This window comes from Dipodomys merriami, unplaced genomic scaffold (assembly GCF_024711535.1).
Source record: "Dipodomys merriami isolate MVZ:Mamm:240054 unplaced genomic scaffold, mDipMer1.0.p SCAF_8, whole genome shotgun sequence".
NCBI lineage: Eukaryota > Metazoa > Chordata > Mammalia > Rodentia > Heteromyidae > Dipodomys > Dipodomys merriami.
The window spans coordinates 28570948-28596591 of NW_027206401.1; the positions used below are offsets into that span (position 1 = coordinate 28570948).

Consider the following 25644-nt stretch of genomic DNA (forward strand, 5'->3'; position numbering starts at 1 on the left):
TCTGGTCGGTAGTGACGCACAGCATGCGTCCGCGCTTCGTGATGATATCACCGCGGCGCGGTAACTGATTGGCTGCCCCGTGTGAGTTCGGTAGTTCGGGAACAGACTTCGTCCGGAAGTGCGCACCGTGGTGTGTACGCGAGCCGAGCCATTTACCCGTGAGTGTGCCGATCATTTCCCCCACGGATGGCTTTTCAATAAGCCAACTGTAGATCTACTTGAGAACTAGCTGTTGATCATTTGAAATCCCATCTGTGAAGCTTTAAAACAAGTTATTTGTCTTCCTGTGAAGAGGCTTGCTCTTTCTTCACCTGGTAAATGACTACAGCAATGATGCCCTATGCAGGACTGTGTTGCATGAACAGTCAGATATCAGAGTATCACCTTGTTTGAATATAGAAGGTGTAAGTATTGTTATTAGTAACAAACACGAAGAGCCAAGGAACATCGTTTCCCCATCACTGGCCTATTTCTCTATTCTTTGCAAAGAAATTCCTCAAAAGTATTCTCTGTACTCCGTACTCCCTCAAACGGTCTCCCCTCACTCACCCCAACATGGTAGGTCACTTTTCAGTCTTCATCTTGGTAGTTGACAGTTGTTACTCACTTTCCTTTGTAAACCTTTTTTCTCTTGGTTTCCAAGAAATCAAACTTTTGGAACTCTACCTGATTGGCTCGGTTCATCCTCAGTCTCCTGTGCTGCTGCTGCTTCTTCCAAACCTGTTCATGTTGACAGCTTTGGTAACCAAGTTAGCTTTTCACTTAGGCTCATTCCTGTGGTCATCTCATGCAGTCCAACACAAAGTATTTTACAACACCCAAATGAAAATATGAGGCATAGACTTCAAACTCTAGGCCTGAATATTCAACTGCCTGCTCAACCAGCTCATGCATTTGTATAGCAGATGTTACATTGTTGAAGCTGAGTTCCTCTCCCCTGTCCTCAATAAAATCCACTAAAACCTTAGTTTAAGGACACTCTCTTCTGCTAAATGATTGGGATAAAAAATATTGAAATCCGGGGCTGGAAAGGTGGCTCAGTGGTAGAGCTCTTGCCTTGCATGCATGAGGCCCTGGGTTTGATTCCTCAGCACCACATAACAAAAAGAAAAAAGCTGGAAGTGGCGCTGTGGCTCAAGTGGTAGAGCGCTAGCCTTGACCTGAAGAGCTGAGGGACAGCGCCCAGGCCCAGAGTTCAGGCCCCACGACCAGACCCCCCCCCAAAAATATTGAAATCCTACCTTCTCATATCCAACATATCTAGAAATAAAATGCATCAAGAATCCTGTGTTAATGCAACTTATTATCTGTGCCTGAACCACATTACCCCTCACCTGAATTATTTTAGTGATCTTCTAAGTTCACCATTCTTGTTATTGTCAAATCTCAACATGACACAGTGGTCTCTAAGCCTGATCATGTCACCCTTCAGCTCAATATCCTCCAATGGCTTCCTGTCCCACAGAAGAATAAAAGTTAAAAGTTCCTGTCTGAGAGGGCCTATGAGTCTCTACATTCTATATCATAGATAGCAATTTCCGCCAATATTTCAATCACTTCTGCTCCAACCATACTGCATTCTATTATTTGTATAGACCAGGCATGCTCCTGAATTTTGGCTCCTGCACTGGCTGTGCTGCTGCTTCAGACACTTTACTCTTGAGTCTCGCCCTTTTTCAAGATTGTCAAAGGTAAACACATATAGATATGAGTTAAAGCTATTCAAGCAGATTTTGTTGAGTAATTACTAAAAGTAGGGTAGAATTACCTGAATTCTGACTTGTGCCTAGGAGACTAGGTGAAACTTAATGGTGATGTGAAAACTCAAGTACTCAGAGAAGTGAAACATTACACCAAGTTGTTAAGTAAAAATGGGACTAGGCTGTGTCTACCAGTTGCCACTTATGAAAATTAGGCTCTCTCCTCTTACTGAGTTTGGGAGATGAGGCCCTGTCTACCTAATGATTATATTTCAGAGGAATAACTTCCAAGTCCTTGAGAAAATACTTCAGAGTTATAGGAAATACAGATTCACTAATGGGCTTTTTCAAAGGGGCCTTTTTTCACAAACGGTATAAGAAAAACCTGTTGAAGGGTGTTGGCTAGAACAAACAGTAAGTTCTAGTAGCACTAGATACTAAATTAGCATCTGCAGTAGGGGGCAGTTGCTCTAGAATTGCCTTGGAGATATGTTTGCATACTTCTGTATAAGAGTTTGATTTCTCTGACTACAGGGTTTGTATAGAGTCATTATGGGCCAAGAATTCTACAGTTTTTGATGCTATGCTGTAATATTTCTTCCTCAAGGAAGTCAACTATGGTGAGCATGGAAAACCTACCCTCTCACTTTTATACCTGGTATCCTTCTCCCCTTTGCCTTATTTTATATTTTTTCCGTTGTTATGCTGCTGTGTTCCCCTAAAACCCTAGCATATTACAGAATTGGTCCCCAGCTTGTGGTGCTGTTGAGAGATGAATGGATCATGATGGCACTAGCTTCACAAACATTAATCCTTTCTGTTAATTTCTGGTTTGTCTCTCTTTTTGATCAGTAGATTAACTCATTGAGGAGTTCATAGTTGAATGGGCCATTAGTTAGTAAGGCCTGGCTAGAGGACTTAAGTAGGTCACTGGAGGGATGATGTTAAAGGGTATTTATCTCCATTTTTCTCTTTCATTCTGTGCTCCCAGCCACCATGAGGTTAGCAGTTTCCTCAGCCATGGTGTTTCTGCTTTGCAACTGGCCTAAAAGCAATGCGGCCAGTGACCCTGAACTAAACCCTTTGAAGTCATGACACAAAATAAACATCTCCTGTTCAAATTGTTCTCTCGGGCATTTTGCCAAAGTGACAAAAAGCTGAGCAACACACGTGCATTTTCTTCTACATATTTAAATCTAACAGTTACTATTATATAATAATATCCATTATATTAAATACTACACATTAAACTTAGTATGCTAGTTCACTACCATCTGTTTCATTCTCATTGAATATAATCTTCATTATTATCTTTTGTGCCTGCTTTGTTCATCAGTGTATGATACGTACCTATGCATGGAATATGAGATTCAGATTCACTAGATGCAGAGTTCTGTTGGTCTTGTAGGTTTGGGGCTGGAAATTGGAAAACTCCAGCATTTAACTATGGAAATATGCATTTGACAACTCCAACTTCATCTGATGACATGGACTGAATGAGCAGCCTCTACCTAGCAAGACCCTGTACAGAGGGAAATGAAAGCATAGTGAAACCAATGTTATTCAAGGCTTTGCAATGGTTTGATTGTGGTTTCAATGTGTCTTTCAGATTGACCCTCATTGTGACAGTGTTTAAAGGTGGCAGAATCTTTAAGAAATGAGGTCCCATGGTAATGGAATCACTGGGGGAACTCACTCACAGAGAGACGTAGTGTCATTCTCATAGGGTCCCAATTAGTTCCCAAATGACTGAATTGCTATAAAAAGAGCAAACCTTTCTTACTGCGCCTTTCTTACTTCCTACCTCCTATGTGATCACTCTTACACATGTTGTCACAATTGTAATACTATATGCCCTGAGGCCCTCTTCAGAAATGAGAAGATGCTGGTGCCATCCTCTTGAAACCCCAGAACTGTGAACTAATAAATCTCTTTTCTTTATAAGATAACTACCCTTGGGTAGTTTGTTATGCCAAAAATAATGACTACAACATACTTCAGAAAGAGTTCGTATCACCTCTAGTCACATGTTATTGTCCAAAGCAATTTACAGAGCCAACCCTGACATCAGACCAAAAGGTTAAATGTAATGCTGGCTCTGAAAAAAAGAGAATAAACATCTTTAGCAAAAAAGTTTATTATGGATGCCTATATGACAGCTCAGTAGCAATTTCATAAGTATTGAGTGTCTGACCCTGAGGTTTCATAATTCTAAAATGGAGATACAAATTTTAGAATGGTCAGTGTAAACTATTTACAACCTTAAAATAAGATCATCAAGGGAATAAGCATATATAGAAAGGAGAAAAGTTCCAAGTCTGAACTGGGCTCACCCAAATGTTTTCAAATCAGGGAAACAGTCAAAGAAACGGTCAGAGAAATGGTCAAATGTGAATGACGAGTATCCTGTAACAATGAAGAAAGAACCAGATCTAGAGGCAAAGCAGAAAGTTTCAAGTAAAAGAGAATGCTCAAGTAATAGGATGAGAAACAAGAAGACTGGGACTTGAGGGCCAGTGGAGGGCACTGCAAAGATAATTAATACAGCTACCATCACGGTTGTGCTGGTGGCTTTCTTATGGCCTTGTGTCTGTTGGTAATTAATACTGCTACCATCCCGGTTGTGCTGGTGGCTTTCTTATGGTCTTGTGTCTGTTGGTAATTAATACTGCTACCATCACGGGTGTGCTGGTGGCTTTCTTATGGCCTTGTGTCTGTTGGATAAATGTCCAGGAGTGGAATTGCTGGGTTGTAGAGTGGTCTCTAATGGATAGTTGGTAAAAAAAAAAATCTTCTCCCATTCTGACGGCTTTCTATGTAGCTTGTTAGCTATGTCCTTTGCATGTAGAAACTTAGGTTTGATGCAATCCCATTTATCAAGTTTTTCTTTGATATTTTTTCCTGTTTGTGGAATTTCGTTCAGAACATTTCTACCTGTGCTCAGGAGCCCTATGTTTCCCCTACCCCTTCCTGCAATTGGTTTGTGGCTCCCAGTCTTACATTGAAGTCTTTGGTTCATTTTGAATTGATCAAATAGAAATCAGGAAAGCAACCCCCCATTTGCAATAGCCAAAATAAAACAAAAATCCTGAGAATTAACAGCCAAAGATTTGAGATGTGAAGGAAATCTATAGTGAAAACTTTTTAAAAATGAGAAAGGAAATTGAAGAAGATTTAAGGAAATGAAAAGGCTTTCCATGATTCTGCATTGGAAGAATTAACATTATGAAAATGGGAATAATGCCAAAGCAACTTACAAATTCAATGCAATACCTAGCAAAACCCCAAAAACATTCTTCAACAAGATAGAGAAAGAAATCCAAAAATTCATATGGCATAATAAAAGACTCAAAATAGTAAAAGCAGTCCTTGGCAAGTAGAACAGTGTTGGAGGAACAACAATACCAAACTTCAGACTGTACTAAAAGCCATAGTAATGAAAACTTCTTGTTACTGGCACAAAAATAGGCCTGAGGATTAATGGAACACAATAGAAGACCCAGAAACAAACTCACATACCTGTAGCCATCCAATCTTCTATATTGGAGCCAAAAATCATCTGCTGGAAGATAGCCTCTTCATCAAATGATGCTGGCAAAACTCGATATCCACATGCAGAAAACTTAAGCTAAAGTCCCCATATATCACTTTGCACTAATCCACCAGCCATATTTTTTCCACCATTTTTCTGATTCCATCTTTATCATATACATGCATAGTTTACAATATTTATTTTCTAATGCTTTCATTAAGATATTCCTGAGCTGTTAAAATTAGTCCATTATCATGTGCATTTAGCATTTTTATACTTGTGACAGACTTCTTAGATGTTCCTTGTATGTGTTCCTGCAAATAGGACATGGCCTTTTTTACTGTAACATTCAACTTAGCATCTGGCACACAGCAGGGAACAAAAAAATACTAATTTCTTAGATGAATGGATTTGTATCTTATACACATTTAGCAAATGCGAATTTTCTCAATGGCATCGCTACTTGGATTGTAATCTTTAGTTAAGCTTGCCTTTTACAGATTCTCATTTCTCTCCTTGGAACCAAATGTACAGTCTTGTTATTTAGACTGCTTTAGTGATCAGCTAATATTAGTCTTCTGGATAGAGCTGTTGTTGGCAAACTGCCCAAAACTGAAGAGGTTACCTTGGAATAGGGACCCAGCCAAATTAGCACCAAGTGTTTCTCAATAGCCTCCTAGAGCATGTTATCTGAGAGAGAAGTGCTTTCTAAGCACTCAAAATAGATTCCATACCATAAAATAAATGACCCGTCTATATAAAATAACATTGAAAAAACTATAAATGCCAAAAATCACATTGAAAGACAAATGACAATTTTGTATTTTCAGCATTCATGAGAAATAGGATTCATAATCCTAATATAGGAAGAATTTCTTAAAGTAGAACACATTGAAACCCCCAGTAAAAACAGAAACAAAAACAAAACAATCAACCAAGCCATTGAGCCAGCTTTAGTGGGGGCATGTCTGTTATCCCAGCCTTGGGGAAGGCCAAGGTAGGTGGATTGTAAATTTAGGCTACATAGCAAAAATCACATCACAAATACAAATAACAGCAACAAGAAAAAAATAAAATTAAGCAATAATATGAGAGTAATCTATAAAAGAAAATTTAGACAACAGATATATAAGAAATGTTTTCAACTTTATGACAAATCACATCACATAACAATGTTATGACAGGTTTCACTATCAAACTGACAGATTCCTTTACATAATAGCACTCAGTACTGATAGAATGAAGGTAATAAAAACTTACATACAGAATTAAAATGATATATTCTTGATGACATCATAGAAGACTTGAGGAGTGAGGATCGGGGAAGATGGGTTATGAGAAGCTCAGAGCTCTATGAGAGAGTTGGAAAGGAAGGGCAGCCTGGGATTCTGACGTTTTCTGTGTAGCTGAAGTGAGTAAGGATAAAAGACATAACAAGAAAATTGAAGCAATCAGAAGAGAACAAACACTTTTCAAAATGATGACTCATAAGCTTGGCCTTCCTGACTGTTTTCAAATATAAACAGTCTGTGTTCACATCGAAGTTAATTCCTCCACTTGCATGCTAGATCCTGCCCTCTCCTGCCTACTCAAGAACACCACTGCAAAATCCCCTTGTTATGTCACCAGTCTTATTCCCTTTACTTCATCTTATTATCTACTTGCAAACATGCTATCATTTCCCTAGCTTAAAAAAAAAAGACAATGAGTCAAGCGGAAAAGGTCAGATAATGTGATGTCAGGAAAATGAGCCCTTAGATATGTATTTTAATGTTTTTTTTTCTTTCATGCATGTGTTTCTAACGCATTTATAAGATTATCTCTTTGTTGCTTTGTATGTCCCTCCCCCACAGTATAACCCCTGCTTTCACTATATTTGATGTCAGTATAACTTGTGGAGGAGATGGGGAAAAACCAGTTGTTTAAGGATACAGGTGGACCTGTTGCAACAATGAGAAGTACAAGTTGTCATGTCCAAAACGAGCTTTACAACGTCGGTGGGGGGGGTGGGGGAAGGGGGGAGGAAGAGAAAGATTGGGATTGGGGGGGAGGGGGGAGGATGGGAAGGGATGTGAAGGGTAAACCAAAGGAGGAGGCTGCAATGCATGGTAAGAAATGTACGCATTATCCTGCCCATGTAATTGTAACCCCTCTGTACAGTATGTTCACAAATAAAATAAAATTTTAAAAAAAGACAAAAAAGCTTTTTCTGCACCTACTTTCTCCACCTATTCTATGTATTTCTCTTTGCAGAACATTTCCTTGTAAGAAGAGTCCCTATTACCTCTCCCCAGATTCTTTCCTTAGTTCTCTGGGGTTTTTTTTGTTTTTTGTTTTTGTCAGCCATGGGACTTGAACTCAGGGCCTGGGTGATGTCCCTGGGCACCTTTGCTCAAGGCTAACACTCTACCACTTTGAGCCACAGCACCAGTTTTGGTTTTCTGGTGGTTAATTGGAGATAAGCGTCTCATGGACTTTCCTACATGGGTTGGCTCTGAATGGCGATTCTCAGGTATCATCCTCCTGAATAGGTGTGAGTCACCAGCATTTGGTGCTCAACCCAAACTAACTTTTACCCCATCAAAACTTCTCTTGGAGATGACAAATGAGCACATTGCCAAATTCAGTGACCAATTCTTAGTCCCTTCTTTATTGACCAATCAGCATTTGACACTTTTTATTATTTCCTGTCCCCTTGAAATAATTTGATCATTTTTTTTCAAATCGTGTTATCCTTTTGATTTTCTTTTCTTCCTAAGTTCTTTCTCCATTTTTCATTAGTTTTTCCCCTCTAAACTATTACGTGTTGGACTGTTCCAGAATTTCATCCTTAGTCTTCTCTATACAATTTCTCTTACCTTTTTCAGTCAAAGCTGTCACTCTACTATTTGAACCAAACCTTCACATCTGGATTTTTTTGCTGGTTTGTTAGAGATAAGAGTGTCTTAGATTATGTTCCCAGGATGGCTTCAAACTGAGAATCTCAGATCTCAGCATCCTAAGTAGTTAGGATCACAGGTGTGAGCCACCAACACCTAGTTTGGTTTTTTTCCACATTCAAAGTAGAAATGACATAAACACAGACACAGAGACCTACTTTGGCTTATATTTAGTAAACTTTCTGCTGTTTCACCATAGTCTGAGGAATATTAGATTTTTTTCCCAAGGTGAAAATAAAACAAGCATGAACACATTTCTTCCTGAATAAGTACAACAATAAGGAAGGAACTATTTAAGGCAGTGCTATTGCTTGATACTAAGTACTGTGTGTATATTGGGTCTTATCTGTAGGGATGAGTGTAAAATGTCTGAGTAAAGGGAGGAAATCAAATGCTTATAGGCAAAAAAAGAGAGAAATTTCCAGTTTCTGATTACAGAGCTACTTTGTAAATATTGGCAGGTGGCCTCAAGTTCCAACAGGAAAGTTTTGACTCAGTGTCCTTAAGTGGATGCTATGTAAAGCATTGGTAATGGAGAGAATAACAAAACATCCTTTCTTATACAACTTCCCCATTTTTTGCCTTTTCCCTGATAAATTGTTTTACTTGTCTCTAGAATATAATGCAAGTATTCTGCCTTTTTATATTCCTTTTATTTAAAGGCATGTCTTCAAACAAGCAAACATCGAAAGTAATTCTTTTTTTTAGGTTTATAAATTATTTTTTATTTTTTATTGTGAACATACTGTACAGAGGGGTTACAATTACATGGGCAAGATAATGAGTATATTTCTTATCAAGCATTGTAGCCTCCTCCTTTGTTTACCCTTCACATCCCTTCCCAGCCTCCCCCCACTCCCCACCCAATCCTCCCCCCCACCAAAGTTGTAAAGTTCGTTTTCAACATGACAACTTATACGTCTCATTGTTGCAATGGGTGAAAGTAATTCTTTAAAAAAAACATTATTATTATTATTATTATTATTATTATTATTATCTTTAAGTAGCTGTACAAAGAAGTTCCCATTCTACAAAACAGTATATGAATACAAGGTGTCTGAAAACATTGTCATCCATCTCTCCTAATCCATCCCTTCTCCCACTTTTTTTAAAAAAAATTTTTTTTTAAAAATTTTTAAAAAATTTCACAGTATTGTAGAATAGTGATGCTTATTTAAAGTCACAAACACATTTTAACCTCACAAAGCAAATTATCATTATCATGGTCTATAAAGTTTGTGAATTATATGGGCTTTGACAATACAAATTATTTCTTTCACATCAGGCGATGTTTACATTTCTTGGCTTTTGCTTAGTGTAGGCTGTTCCCTCCTTCCCTCTCATTTCTCCCTTCCCATCACTGTCTTTGGTTGCTTACTTCTTTTTCTTCTATGTCCAGTGCAGCTGATGGACCCCTTTGTTGTATGTTGTTTCATTTCCCACTTATTCTGTTCCTCCTCCTGGCTTCCCTCTGTTGACTGCATATATCTACCATATATATGGTCAGAACATGGAGTCATTTAGTGATGATATGACAAAATGAGTAGCTGTCCTTTGTTTCTTAAGTCCTGTTTACTTTATCATATCTTCTTGCATTTTGGCTTCAGCATCCACATATTAGAGAGACCATGTGCTGTTTGTCTCCTTGTTCTTGGATTACCTCACTCAAAATAATTTGAGTTCCATCCATTTCTCTGCAAATGCTATTATTTTGTCCTTTCTAATGGCTGCATAATATTCCATTGTGTATAAGTACCACAATTTTTGGATCCACTCATCAGTAGTGGGACATCTGGGTTGTTTCCAAATCTTGGCTATTGTGAACAGTGCTACAATAAAAATGGAGGTGCATGTGTCTTTGTATACTGGTTTCTGTTGTTCAGGGTAGATCCCTAGGTGAAAGCAATTCTTTTTTCAAATAAAATCAGGACCAAGGGTATACCTGAATTTTATAGGCTCAGTAAAGAGTTCAGTATAATCAAATTTGGATGGGACTAAGAGTTCAGTATAATCAAATTTGGATGGGACTAACAATATAATAATTCCAACTCACTCTTTCTCTTATATAGTTCTCTAAAGCATTTTATATGGATACACTAATTTGATTTTCATAAAAAATGAGAATACTGTTACTCCCAATTTAGAAACAGAAAAATGTGACACAGGATAAATCAGCTTCATTTGGATAATTTAGATGATGAGGAGTCTGTCTGTCTACCCACACAGATTAGCAGAGAGTTTACTTCCCATATCTCCAAAAGTAACAGGAATCTGCTACTGTATAAGTTAGCACACCTCCCACGTTAGTTGTCTTATTAAATTCACACTGGCATATACTTTCTCATACTCTCAAGGCCAGTAAATCTCTATTCACTTTGGTTCTTACTGGTCCCTTCAAAGTAATACAGTGGGTGCAAAGTAATGCATGAGTTCACATCTCTGTGAGTGGGAAAAAAATCATGGTTAAGAAATGAAAATACCTAAAGCAGTTAAGGAGAGCACAGGAGATGTTTGTGTAGACTACAGAATTCAGAGATGGTAAGATTTCTGAACAAGCTCAGTTTATGGACATAAGCTTCAAGAAGGAAAGGTGGTGTCTACTACTACCACTATTTTGGGTGTGCTTAGATCAAAGTCACAGAGCATGTTTGAAAAGTTAAAATGTCAAACAGGACTACCTTTAAGCATGTCCAACTCTCATCATAAAGTTTAAGGTAAAAGGAAATGAAAGAACACACTTTGAAGGTGTGTTAACCGGTGTTTTGCCCCTAAGGTTGCTTAGCTTGCTTAGGGGTTAGTGAACATATCTAACTTAAGTCTAAACTTCCCTTTGCTTCTCTTTTTCTCAAACTTTTTTTCTGCTAACCTCCTTTGGAACTCTTTCCACTGTAAAACCACATTTTCATTGTAAAGAGTTATCAACATCCTCCTCTTCCTCCTCCGCCTCTTCCTCCTCCTCCTTCTCACATAACCATACATTTATTTTCCTGCTTTACCTGAAATTTGCCTTTTCTCTGAGAACATCATCACTATATGTTGAAGCCTGACAAACAAAAACTGCTTGTTTTTCCCACATCTCAACATACTGAGAGAGATTTGGAAGCAAGGTTGTTATTTTCCTAGCTTCTCTGTTCCAGCTCCAGGTGATTTCATTCCCACATAGGCAAATCCCAATGCCCTGCTTGCTTTTTGGAGCATCATTCTGTAGCATGAAGCATAGTGCCAATATGCACTAACTTTTAAATCATTCTCTGGGGTCCAAATCTTCAGCACCTGACTCTTACCACCATCTTACACAGGCCTAGGACTCCCACTCTCTCAAACATCAGAGTTCTAACACCCTTTGCCGACATGCTTTTCTGATACAATTCATTCTTTTGGCAAATTCCTCATGTTAAGCCACCAAGATTCTTCATAAACCTGAAATTAAGTGACCTTTTACACTTGTACCTGTACTAGCACGTTTATACTCATTAAGTTCCTAGTAACTTTTAAATTCAGTTTTATTTATTAACTTACTTTAGCATTAGTTATGGAGTGGTAGGATTTCATAATTACATTTCTACATAGTTTCCTAGTAATTTCTGATTTTTATCTTTCAACATTTTCAGTTACCCCATTGTCATATTTTTTCCTACCTAGCACACTCAAAGAGCCACCAATTCCTTGAATTGCTTCTGGGAACTCCCCAACCAACTTGTTCTTTACTGTGGTTATGCCTGTGGGTTAACACTGTGGAAAAAGGAATTGGCTTATCTCGATTTTATGCTTTAAGAAAGAAACCATTTTGTAGTGATTCCACCTCATTAAAAAAATAATAGTCATATCTGTCTAGAGATTATCACAAGTTAATATGAAGACTGGCAATATATGTAAAGTGCTTAGAATATCATGCAGTCCCTAAGTACTCAGAAAATATTCCAGTTGCTCTACATGAGGCTGTTGTTTTTTTGCCAGTCCTGGGGCTTGAACTCAAGGCCTGGGCACTATACCTGAGCTTCTTTTGCTCAAGGCTAGCACTCTACTACTTGAGCCACAGTTCTGCTTCCAGCTTTTTCTGTTTATGTGGTACTAAGGAATTGAACCCAAGGCTTTATGCATGCTAGGTGATTACTCTGCCACTAAGCTACATTCCCAGCCCCTTCATGCTGTTTTATTACTTATTTTTATGCTGGTACTGGGGCTTTGACTCAGAGCCTCATTTGCTTAGTTTTTCTATTCATGGCTGTTGCTCTACCACTTGAGCCACAGCTCTACTTTTAGCTTTTTGCTGGCTAGTTGGAGATAAGAGTCTCTCAGATTTGTCTGCTTGAAATGGCCCCAAACAAAGCTGATCATATCTCATCTTCCTGGATAGTTAGGATTATAGTCACAAGTCACCAGTATCCAGCATGATGCTACTTCTTAAAAATAAATCATATAACCAAATAAGTGAATATACTTGTCCATTCTGTAAAGCTAAACCACATTGACCAACTCATTTCATATTTCTTTCCTTACTATAATCACTTTAAGGGAGACAAGACAATACCTTTGTAGAGCCTGAGATCATCTGATATCATGTTAACTATTTCTCCTCTTCAGTTTATAAATAGGATTGATACATTGACTACTGTCTTTTATTGTCCAGAATAGCAAGAATATCATGTGACTGTTTTCAAGCACACAGACAGGACTAGGAGTATGGCTCAATTGGTATTGTCTTTGCCTAGCAAATATGAGACCCTGAGTTCAATCGATAGCATAGCCAAAAACACTAGTAATAATAATAGATCTAAAATTAGGCAGAAGAGAGTAAAAGTAGCAATTCACAGAAGGAGAAAATATGAATGACTAAGAAACATATTTAAAAATGTTCACCTTCACCAGTATTCAAGGGAAGGCCAAAACTAAGAAGTCGTATAGTATCATGAGTGAGATATTTTGGTGCAATTACTTTTGCAAAACATTGTGGTAACATAAGTTAAAACAGCCAGTCACAAAACTATAAGTAACCCTAACCAAGATCCACTTACTTTAGGCTTCCAGTAGTTGGAAGAGACAACAGGCACACATCCATCATGTCCAGATTCCCTCTGTGGAGATGGTCTTGTAGATTTTTCTTTCTGTGCTGGCCTGGAACCTTGATCCTCCCAATGCCAGTTTTCCATGTGGCCCTTGTGTATGAGAAAATAAAAGCACTGCTGCAGAAAAGAAAAGTTACCCCATGGCTCTGGATTGCTTTTCATTGCAACAAGACGATACTGAAAACTTTCTGTATGTGCAGGTGGGTTCTCTGAGTATACATGTGACAAGTGGGTATCTAGCTGGTTAACTTGGCGAGGATAGATATGACTTCCTTACAGAGCTGGAATCTCCAGAATAGGAACAAAATTTGTGTAATGGTTATACAAGGAAAACTTTCTCTGAGACAAGGGGTTACACTTGTCTAAACATGGGCCTTGGATTATATCAGTAATCCTGTAGTAACAAATCAGTATTAATCACTATCAAAGACTCTCAGGCAACTCATCTTTTTGGTTTGCTCACTAAATAGTGGGAAAGGAGGACACACTAAAACCTTAGAAGTGCCAAGCTCCAGGAAGGTCAATAATGGCAGACAAATCAAAGTGCCTGAAACTGAAGTTGTCTTCTACTGAGGAACTCAGAGCTGGAAGAAGTTAAGTCTTGGCATTAACATCTTGACTTAAGGTTGTACAGTTTAATATGTGGCCACTGATTGTCACATGTAGTTACTCAAATTTAAAATGCAGTCACCCAAGGCACATTTTAAGTGGCCAACATATTTATTTGCTAATTTGTGGCTACCATTAAGTACAGTGAAATTAGTGTAAAACTTCCATCATCACAGAATGTTCTACTGGGAAGTGCTCATCGAAAAGGTAAATAAAAGACTTGAAATGTGTCTATTAAGAAGCACTATTGTTATATCTTGATTGACCAGATCAAGAAAGCCCTAAATCTGATACTGAATCAATAGAGATTCTGAAATTGGTTAGGGAATGAGACCTTAGGATTTGGTGTAAATTGTAGGGTTTAATTTTTTCAGTAATGGTGGATCTTCTATTAGGAGGTCACTATGGACAGTGGAGATGAAAAGGATATAGTGCTCAGGGCTAAAGATTCCTATAGATGAGAAAGAAAATCTGCTCCTACTGGGCATCAGGAAGTGGTCACAGATACTTCCGATATTATATAGGGGCAAGTGTCCTTATCTTGAGTTTTCTAGAACTTCCCTGGGCTCCTGACCTCTTTATCTTTTTCTATCTGGCTAAACTGCTGTTTGTGTTAGTTATTTTGAGAATGACATTGATCTGGGAACCACTTTCTGCTTTACTGGATTCTCAATGCAAAAAGCAGAATAGTTCTTTTCTTTGTCTTCTCTAAAACTTAGGAATCAAGAGATCAAACTAAGAACATATTTCACATTGGTTTATGGTCTCCCTGGTAATCTGTAGCATGGGAATGAATCCAAATCATTTTCAACACAGTCTGAACAAACATTTGGTTGCTTTCCCCCACCCCTGATTTTTGATAGGAACTTAAAGGAGTGAGGGATTAAGAAACAATGAAGATCACCTGGCACCTTGATCTGTAGGAGCTAGGTGACAGAAAGTTATCCCAGGGGAAAACAGCCCTCAAGGAAATTGGGAAATAGGTTGAGACAGAAGTAAAAAGGTTAGTATTCATAAAATAGCTAGAAAGATTAAGAACAAAGATGAAACTGGGAGATAAATCTAAACGCTGTCTTTAGCAACTATTACAGGAGCAGTTTCCAGAAACTGACAAGAGAATAGGAAGGTGACTTCAGAGAATGAAGAGAGAGTTTCTGGAGCAGCAAGGAAAACTTAAGCATTGGACTTAGTTTAGTCCTGGGTAGTTCATCACTGTCTCATACAAGTAAAAAGCCCCTCATCTTGGCATGCCTTGTCATACTGTGGCTCATATAACATTTTGCTATTTTTTCATATAAAAAAGGTTTTATGGCAGCCCTGGCTGAAGCAAGACCCGCCGCTCAGATAATCAATCAGCATTTTCAACAGTGAAGCATTTTAAATGAAGGTATGTATATTGTTTGTTTTAAATGTTATAGAATGCTTAACAGACCACATAAGAGTGTAAACATAACTCACAGCAAGCTTTGTCTGGCACAAAGCTTCAATGATTCTGAGGTACACTTGTGCCCAATAAATACATGATAAATGAATCCTTGGAAAAGAGAATCACACTGAATGCGTAATTTCCTTTATTGAAAATATTGGGATAGCACTGCATTACATATAGTCAATATCCATAAATGAAGGGTCACACATTTCTGTTGGACAATACTGTTTTAAATAGAGAACAAAGCATCTGGATATACTCTCATGAGTATAGTATCATAGACTCAACTAGATAAGAGTAAGCTATATGCAAAAGAAATGACCATTTTGTTCATTAATAGCATATGGTTACAAATGGCATAAATGGTAAACATGATCAAGAGATTTCTGGTATCTCCATCAACTCATTTTTTGAATGGCTAGATTAAGGTTAAATTGCCAATATGTTGTTAACCAAAAAAGGATGTTAATTCTCAAAAGGAGAATGTAAGAAAAGTATGTCTGGGCTACAGATTTAAAATTTTATAGCAATGGGAGTGTAGTATAATAATTGTTGATCTGTCAATTGGTTTGTTCTCTTACAAATAGTTTAAAATAGGAAAGTAATCTAAAAGAAATATTCTATGAGTATTTTCTTTTTAAAAATAGAGGTGTAAATGGTCTTCGTTATTAACTTTCCTTTCAAAGATCACTGGGGAAATAATTTGTGATGACTACCAGCTTTGGCTATTATTTAACTTTTTTCTATTAGCAGTCTTTGGCTTTTATAAAAGTCTGACAATTACTGATATTTGTTAAGTTTTCAACAAGGTTTTATTATTTTTTTAACAGAAGATGTTTTATGGTGTAAAACTGGGTTGATATTTGAAAAAAATAGATTTCATTTTGTTCCAATTTGGGATAGAATGTATTTCTTTGCACTGATTTGTCTCAAAGAAGATTCTAGAAACCCAGAAAATTGGCCTAATTTGACATTTATCATTTCAATTTAAAAATGGAGAAATTAAAATACTTAGTTCCTTTTAAGACAGGCCTTCCTACTAATATAACTGCTCGAGGGAAGTTGTGTGCCAAAAAAAAAAAAACCATGAAAATTAAGGTTTTGTTATTAACACACATGATTTCATAAAAAGTGAAACATTTTCCTTTCAGAAGCAGGGCCTGTTCATAAAGGTTTCCATTTCTATAAATACCAGTTTATGATGTGAAAGATAAATGGTATATTCTTCCTTGCACAAATATGTTCAGTGTACCTCTTAATGACTAAACAAGAGAAGCTGGCCTATCAGAGCCAAATCAATAAACATTGATAATGAGCTATATCTATATCTATATGTGTATATATATATATATATATGTGTGTATATAGATATAGATATATTTACTTCCAAAAACCTATCACCCTAAACAATCAGGGCAAAGAAAATTCAATAGAAAACTGTGTAAATCAAGGATTTGTTCCCAAAACATAGCACAAAATTTTTTATTTCAAGATTTGACACATTAAAAGAAAAAAAAACCTACCAACACATTTCTAGCAACATACTAGAAATAATAAATAAAACAGATTTAAAAAAATCATACATTCCCTTTAAGTGCTATGTCCTTTCAATTTTTCTGAGACCAACCTTTTCGTGGCAAACAATAGCTGTACATTTTGGTAATGAAAATGATGCTGATAAATACACAAGGCATGTATATATTTCCACAGTATCTTTTTTTTCACAGTTACCAAAAATAAAAATTGCATTCACCTTATACAGCTATAAACATTCTGAATCTTCACAATATGGGGTCAAAAGAAGTGGAAAGTACAGTCTTTCGACAATCTGGACTTCCAATTCCTTTCTTCAGTGTCTGCCCTCCACATGTAGCTTTCGGAATCTTTCTGCGATGTGATCATGCTCGAAGATGATGGCAGAAAGCAAGCGCTGTGATAGGATGGGACACTTGCTGTGGGGCTTCGTCTTCAGCCAGCTTTAGGAGGGCCGAGCCAACCCAGTCTATTTAATGATATATTTTAAGGCAGTCTGAATTTCACTCGAATGTCCATACCTCTAGGTCCTGAACTATGAAGTCTTCCTTTTTGGAAAGAATATCATTATTAAAAGTGCTGCATGAGTTGCTTCGACCATGGTATAAATCAGCATCTAGCCACAAACCAAATCGTCCCCTAAAAACAAGAAAAAAATGGTTAAATACTTACAACCTCTGAGGGACATCCTTTTGTCTTCCACTGTCATATCTTCTTTCCTTTATGTCACAGACAAACCTCAAAAGTGCTTGCCCAATAAAGAGCATTATTTCTTGCATTTCACTTAAATGACCTACTTTTCCTAAAGATAGTAGTCTCTAACATAGGCACAGGAATAATTTTATCTTTGATTTCTTAGGGTCAAGTGTTAGTTCACTATCCTAATAATTCTATGTACACAGACTAACTGAAGTCAACTATCATTAACGTTTTAATTACCTTGGGTTAAAATAGACATTTTCTCAGGTTAAATGGCAAAAGAGCAACAAAAGTCTTACCCTCCACCGCCAAGTTCTAAAGAACTTATGTCTCCATTGATGAAATATGAGTTTTCTCCACTCCACTTAAAAACCTAGAAACACAAAACAGTGCACAGACATTTCAATCTGGAGAATTAACAAATAGGCCATCTTAGAACTGTTGTATGGAAGGGAACCACCTTTTTCTCTGAGGAAGCTCCTGACTCTCAATCTTAGCCCATACCAGAATGAGATTGCCAAGGGGTAGTAATGTGGGAAAGACCTTTCAGTGATGTCTGACTCTCATCGGCATCCTCTTTCTAAATCCCACGCTAAGCAACTCCTAAGTGGAGACCCTAAACATTTTGTGTGCTATGGTCATATAGAACTGATCCAATCTGGAATAAATGTAGATGAGGTGATAGCATTATTCCTTGTCCAGTATCTGGACATCCTATCCTTGTTCCTTCTCCCAGCTGGGTACCTTGAAATGTGGGCTAAATGTGTAGAGGAATGTTTCGCCTGTGCCATAGTAGTGATCGCTGAACTTGAAAGGATGAGTTGCATATGCTCCAAAAATCTGTTAAAAGAAAAAAAATGTTAAATACTTCCAAACTTTTCAAAGCTTCCCATCGAAAGGCTTTCTTAAATATTTTTGACAGTCTTATTCAGAGACCTCACTGGACCTCTTTTGGCAGACACTATTGATAAATTGAAACTCTCTCTGTGTGTATGTGTGTGTGTGCATGTGAGTATGTGAGTGTGTGTGTGTGTGTGTATGTGTGTGCGTGTGCCAGTTCAGAGGCTTGAAACCAGGGCCTAGGCCCCATCTCTGAGCATTTTTGTTCAAGGGTAGTATTTACCACTTGAGCTACAGCTCTTATTTGGGCATTTTGGTAGTTAATTGACCCTGCCTGGGTTGGCTTTAACTCTGAACCTCAGATCTCAGCCTCCTGCATATGTAGGATTAAGGTGAAAGCCACTGGCACCACTGGAACTCTTAAGTGGAAAGAAACAAGCACCAAACCAATCAACAAAATGTCTCCAGCTCTAATTGGAACCCAAATGGTCAAGCTTCAAGTATATGGAATATCCATCAGAGAAGCTCTGAGAACTTGTTTGCTAAAGGCAATAATTTGTACCAACTTAAAAGTCCATCATGGACATAGGTTTCTTTTGCAACACATTGAAACATTGAAAGACAAGAAGATGCACTTATACAAGGAAATGGCAGCTTGGGAGAACAGTTATATCTCATTGTTTTGTAAGGACAATCATAGGGAAACACTTCCTCAAAGAAAATAAATTTTTCTCCATTCTGATTTGTAACAAGGAAATATCAATGTTTACCAAAATTATAATCTAAATATGACCGATTAGCATATCTGACTTTTAATAAAAAAGTAACTTCAATATTACAAGCTTTTAAATACGATCTTGTTGTGGTTTAAACTAAGGGTTCTTGACTTTTTCTTGATAGGAGGTGGAAAGAGAACCAAGTTATACAAAGAGTAGTGTTTTTAGAACATCAAGGGCCACTGCCTCAGCTTCCTGTCCTGTTCAGATCACAGTCAGTATTTGCAGGGGTGAAACTTGGCTGGGGTGAGCATATACATTTTGAAAATGTGCCTTCATGAGTCATATGCCTTCTGTTCCAAATCCCACTTCAGAAACGTGGCTTTAAATGGAGGCTGTTTGATATAGCTCACATTTTTCTCAAAATTAATTCTAACCATTTATTTTCATAGTTCCTGATACCAAACTTTTCTCTAGAACTGCTAACAATAAAGAAAAAAAGAAAAACTAACAAAACATCAACGTTTCTTTTTCTCTCTTCTATAGATCTTTTGATCAAAACTGAAATAAAACAGGTAGGTATCTACTTTTGAAAGCACGATACTAAAATATGGCAAGAAGGATAATGACCATTGGTAGAAGATGTATCTCTTCCAGATGAATCCATAGGAAAAACTACTTAGATTCTGTATATAATAGTATTTTCTCAGCTAAGCTTTTTTTAAGCTATCATGGAAAGAATCAAAGAATGGATGATACTAGAGAATTATTGTTAGTGTGTTAGGTCCACAGCACTATGATTCTGCACAAAATGTCTATTATCATTTCTTCTATCAATTTACTTATGGAAGAGGCATTAAGCCTATATATACAATGAAATTGTTTAATCTACACTGGATCTCTTAAACATGGACAGACATGAGATGTTGAGGACCTGCACCAAGAGAGAATACACATAACCAAGTGGTAACTTGTGGGAAATAGGTAGAAGAGAAATGATATAGCAACTGGAATTTACCTCAAAATACCATAGCAAAAAAAAAAAAATGCAGTGATAGACAAGATGAAGTAAATGTGGCAGAATCAGCTAGTTCTGGAATCTAGACAACCAGAGTTCATCGCATTACTGTTTTTAATCTACAGTTGAGTAGATTTAAAAATAACTTTTAGAACATGTTCTCCAAGAGAGGAACAGGCCTCACCTGATTATCCATATCTTTGATGACCAACAGGACAGGACTGTCCAAAGATGCTGATTTCCGGTAGAGAGTTTTCAAGCTGGTTCCATGCTCTATTGTGCTGTAGGCCAGTCTCCATGGATACCCCTGCACCCTTGCTGGAAGGCGTCGGGCCAGCTGCCAATCGAAAGAAGGAGATGTAAATAGATAGCTTAACTGCAATCATCATTAACTGGTGGCATAAAAACGGGCCTATGGCTCAGATTCAAAATCATATATAGTCCTCCTCCATACCCCCGTCAAGTATTTATCACCATAAACTGAGTAAGAGAAGGGAAAAACCAATGCTTGAGAATGTTCACATTGGTAATGGTGCTGCCCAAAGCCTGCCTCCCCCACACTGGGCTTATCTTTGGGCTTCTGTGAATTGTACAGTCAGTCATGAGTTGATTTTCAATGGATATATATTCTGAAAAAATGTGGTATCAGATAATGTGGTTATATGAATGTCACAGGTGTACCAATGCAAACTAAGGTGCCCATAATGTAACTAATCTTAAAAAAAAATGTATCCTTCCTTTTTTTGGGGGGGTGATAATGGGGTTTAGACTCAGGGCCTCAAGCTTCAAAACAGAAGTGCTCTACCACTTGAGCCATGACTTCAGTCTAAGGAATGTAATGACACCATATACACAATCCTTCACTAACCAAAATATCATATGCAGCCTGTGACTATACATTTGAAGATAAAGATCAAGTGAAAGTCCTATGAATTAGACACATATACTTCTTCATATTTAATCCGACTTTTGCCAAACACTTCACATTATTTCAATTCTTTCTCACTTTATAGGTTCAAAGGTGCTAGTGACAACTACAGCTTCCCACAGAACAAAAAAAAATATTTTTGGTAAGAAATCAGACTATCTTGAATTTGTCATCTATAGCTATAATTAGCTTAAACTTAGCTGTCATAAATAGCAATAATTTATATCACTTCAAAAATATTATCAGAGGAAGCTATGAGGGGCTAAGTCTTCAGAGTGCTTAAAGTCAGCTATAGCCACTGACAGCATGGATCCTATTTCAATAGCCATATGGTCAAGCCATTTTACCTTCCTGGGTCTTCCCTTACTCATTTGTAAATTGAGGCAGAACCTGATTGTTTTTAGGTTTCTGAAATTCAGATTTCTAAGCTAATTAATATAAGAAGTACAAAAACTTCTTACTAGGGTTCAGATATAATCACATGCTACTTCAAGTTTATTTGAGAGATTTTCAGAAGATATAAGGTACACAAAGAAAATAACAAACAAAAAAAAAGGAAGACTCTTCCTTCCTTTTCTTTTTAGACAAGGTTTCCCTATGTAACTAAGGCTTGAACTTGCCTTGCCACTCTACTGCCTCAGAATCTTGAGGGCTAAGATTATAGATATGCACCATCATCTTTTTCTTCTTTTAAGAAATGGCTTTTTCTTTAGGTTTCTGGATAGATGATACCGTTTGATCAATTCCTCCTATTTCCATGAGAGCTGGTGTAACAGTTCAGAATCAGAGGAGAGATGCCCTTGATTAGGTGACCATGTTCTTCCTTTCTAATCTAGCTCACCTTTTACCTTGAGTGACAAGAGAAAATTGAGGCAAGGATGGGGAACACTTTGTAAGGGCAGGAAGACACCCGTGCTAAGACACAGGAAAACCCACCTGCTCTATGTGCATGTTTTCCAGGAGTGCACTGTGGGGCTGCAGGATTGGCAGCCCCTCATCATCCTCCTCCTCATAGTAACTGCACGTGCTCTTCCTGCGCTTTGCCTCTTCCACAGTGATGATCTAGGGTGAGGTAATGAACAATCCAGGACAAACGATAAGGTTTGCTTTTCCTCAATTACTACAAAATCCACCTCAGTGGTAGGAGATAAATCAAGCAAGACTTTGGAAAAAGCTAAAAAAAAATTTTAAACCATAAAAAATGGAGAATTTAACACATGACAGCCAAGGCATTGAATGTGCATGAATTAAAGTCACCAGTTTTCCAGTTTTGCTATTGCTGCTGATTGCTCCATCCTTGCACGAGAACTGTTTATAACTCCACAAGCAATTTATACCCTTGCAAATGCTCTAAATTATTCTCCTTTAGCCCACATCTAAATTTGAGTTGTCAAGGAAGTAATCAGAGATTGCTTGGTAAGTCTTTATAAATAGGGAGTTTAGAATGATATAGTTTTTAATCAAGGTTTCTGGTGTTTTCTCCTAAGGTTGTGTACTTAGAAACTAAATCTAATAGAAATAATGATTGATAACAGCTACCAGGAGTAATAACAGGAGAAGGAAGCTTTAAATTATGACTGGATAGCTATTCTTTATATATGATTCCGAAATAGCCAAAGTATTCTCTCTAGGCTGACAGACATTAAATTGTACATAATATTTATCATTTAACTGCAGCTATGTTAAAAAACCAACAAAATCTTCAGCTTAAAATCCATTTTTGGATCTTTAAGAGACTCTAAATATATCACTGAACTGCTTTGAAATTTTGCTATGTAAGGCAACTAATTACACCAAAATCACTGGGAACCATTACTAATGACTTCTACAACACATAGAAAAAAAACATATTTAAGTTACAATTAGTGAAAACTATTAGATAAATGCATTAGTTAATTACCAAGAACACACTGACACATAAAAAGAACCTATTGCCACCTGAGCCAGATTACTGATAGGGAAATCAGCAAGCTTATAAACTTTGCCCTCTTCTGATGGAGAACTTACAGAGAGAGAGAAAAACTTGAAGAATCACAAATCTAGCTTTTAAATGTATTAAATAAAGTCACATGTGTTTGGCAAACTCTACACATGCTAAAGGACAAAATGAAGCTGAGAAAGAAAGAAAGAAAGGAAGAAAGCAAGCAAGCACCCGAATTTACAATTCTAGTTCCAAAAGGAAGGGGCAACCACATTATATCCATCTCCAGAATGAATACACTAATCTGCTCTGGTTGAAATGTTAGCACAGTTCAGTCCAATTAGAACGAATTTCAAAACATATGGAGTGCCAGCTTGCTGAGCCTTCACTGCACCTTATCATCCCTGGGGACACACTCCAACATACCTTCACAAAAGGCTCTTGGTCAGGTCTGGCACAATAGAGAATCTGAGTGTCCAATGGTAGTCTTTGGCCTCTCATTTCGACCGGAGAGAAGTGTCGGCTTACTGGCTCACTCTCTAATGAGGAACAGGTTTCTGCTCTAGCTGCTGCTCCCCACACCACAGTCACTTGCAGCCACGCTGAGCTACAACTGCTTTTCAGTATCTCGCTTCCTGCATGATTGAGTTTCTGTTTCCCTCAGGAGGGAGGTTTGGTTCAGCATTTCTACAGGAACACGCCCAAATTAGGATTTAGAGCCAACACACTTCCTGTCAAACACAGCCTCTCCTCGGGCTGTAAAATGACACTTTCACCTTTGCCAGGGTAGTTTCCTAAGAGTACAATAAAACCCTATTGTTTGAGGGTTTTGCTCCCCCCACACTTGTGCTTTTCCTCATAACTGCCCTCTGGGCAACTTCGCTTGTCTCACCATGCCTTTTCGCTTTGCTTCCAGTACCTTCTCTTCCCCCTTCTCCCATCCTCCCCCCTTGTAAGAATTTTTACTATTCTCTTTAAGTAGTTGTACAAAAGGGTTGTATTTAACACGTCAATTCATGAGTATAATCCATCTTGATCAATGTCACCTCTTCTATCGCAATTTCCTCAAATTACCTGGCTCAATTTCACATATGTATACTTAATATTACGGTTGTATTTGCCCACCAGTACTCTTTCCATGTGTCTATCTCCCTCCACTTAATCCCTAACCCACTCTAAAGATTAAAAAAAAAATGTTTCAGCTTCCTAGTATTCATTTTGTTAAACTGTAAGTTAACTGTTCAAAGGAGTTACTCCATTGGGATCCTCTACGTATACCATAATTTAAAGCTGAAGCTCCATTTCAAAATGCTTCTTCTGTGCCTGGCATGTGTTTGACTCTTAAGCCAAGACTGAACACAGACTTTAGGTGAGGGAGGTTCATCACAGTGAACGCTTTCAATATCAATCAGAATTACTGACTGAGGGACATAAAAGGGTAGGAGAACATCTGGTTATATGTCATACTAGATGCATCTTGCAAAAACAGCTGCCCAAGTAATATTTCTCTCTTCACATTTTAAAATTAGCCTTGGCAAATAATGAACATGATGAGCCCTCCTTGCCTCCTCAGATCAGATGTCAGTATGCTGGGAAGAAACGGAGATCCTCCGTGCTGGATCAATTTTCACCCATCTCCCTGGAATTCTTTTAGATCTCAGTGTCATTTCCTTCTCAGCACCATGCCGGAGATCACAGAAATTGCATAGCCAGCATGGTAAGTTACAAAGTGGTCTCTGGCAGACTCAGTCATCAGTCATAGATCTGCCAGAACTGAACCTCCTGGCAGGAGCCTGGGGCAGAATCACTGGCATTCTTTGTCAAGAAAAAGCATAAACAGTACACTATATGATAGTGAGTACCAAGTGCTTTGCCAGGGATACTGGGACACAAAGCAGGCCACAGTCTCCCATGGCTGACAGGGTAACAGTACAGAGAAACCAGAAATAAGTGAATATCGTTCCAGGTGATACAAGTGCTGAAAACTCCAGAAGCACAAAAGAGGTTGGGGACAGCTGGGGTGTGCCAAGATGGCTTGTTCAGGGAGAAGAGGGTGGCTGGAATTGTAAGGAGGGAATGGGAAGTGGGGAGATGTGTGATATGGAGGGCATAGCAAGAATTCAGAGGTAGATTCTAGGGTTGATATGGCTGGAAAATAGAGAGGAAAGGAAGAGAAATGAGACAGGGGGATAAGATCTGTTGAAGGACAAGTTGAGCTGTTGGCGATTCACGCTGGTAACCTTAGATACTCTAGAGCTAGTCTTGGAGGATCAAGGTTTGAAGCCTGTTCAGGCAGAAAAGTCCACAAGATTCCACTTCCAATTAGCAGCAAAATGCTGGACTGGAGTTGTGGCTGAAGTGGTAAAGCACCAGCCATGAGCAAGAAAGTAGAGCAAGCATGAGGCTCTGAGCTCAAACCCCAGTATTAGGGGGAAAAAATCTGTTGAAGGAGTAAGAGAAGAGGACTAGAACTTGTCTAATTGGTCACAATGTCTAAAATGCATCTGTTCTTCAAAATTATCTGAGATGGGTACTTTGGAAAATACAAATTCCATCATTCCTCCTACACACCTGCTGAATTAATCTCTTCTGATAAGAATCAAGTATTCAGTTTGAAAAATAAATCAATTGGCTATTCTAACAAATGAACTAGGTAGGTAATTACTATAGTCAAGGGATAAGGGTACTAAGGGCATTAAGCATGAAAATATATG

At 37.9% G+C, this 25644-nt stretch overlaps 1 protein-coding gene and 1 long non-coding RNA gene across 9 annotated transcripts in view; one reads left to right on the top strand and one right to left on the bottom strand.

The window, feature by feature from the left end:
• The first annotated feature begins 9 nt into the window (after window positions 1-9).
• On the top strand, window positions 10-20378 carry LOC138819336 (uncharacterized). Of its 3 annotated transcripts, none has more exons than XR_011369404.1 (7): window positions 10-158; window positions 1596-1691; window positions 2235-2320; window positions 3310-3370; window positions 15150-15233; window positions 19610-19638; window positions 20296-20378. It is a non-coding gene; the product is annotated as an uncharacterized lncRNA (long non-coding RNA). The 3 variants fall into 3 exon arrangements; XR_011369405.1 differs by lacking the exon at window positions 10-158 and adding an exon at window positions 174-404; XR_011369406.1 differs by lacking the exon at window positions 2235-2320.
• Ncoa7 (nuclear receptor coactivator 7) overlaps window positions 15395-25644 on the bottom strand; it is a 123030-nt gene continuing 112780 nt past the window's right edge. For 5 of the 6 annotated variants that reach the window (XM_070010788.1, XM_070010790.1, XM_070010792.1 and 2 more), the window contains exons 12-16: window positions 21946-22071; window positions 20266-20418; window positions 18252-18347; window positions 17807-17880; window positions 15395-17447 (exon numbers count right to left, since the gene is read on the bottom strand). In XM_070010788.1, the coding sequence (XP_069866889.1) occupies window positions 17312-17447; window positions 17807-17880; window positions 18252-18347; window positions 20266-20418; window positions 21946-22071 (585 nt within the window). In that variant the 3' untranslated portion in view covers window positions 15395-17311. Of the gene's footprint in view, window positions 17448-17806; window positions 17881-18251; window positions 18348-20265; window positions 20419-21945; window positions 22072-23356; window positions 23610-25644 lie in introns of those variants that run through there. The other variant, XM_070010793.1, reaches the window with a different exon arrangement.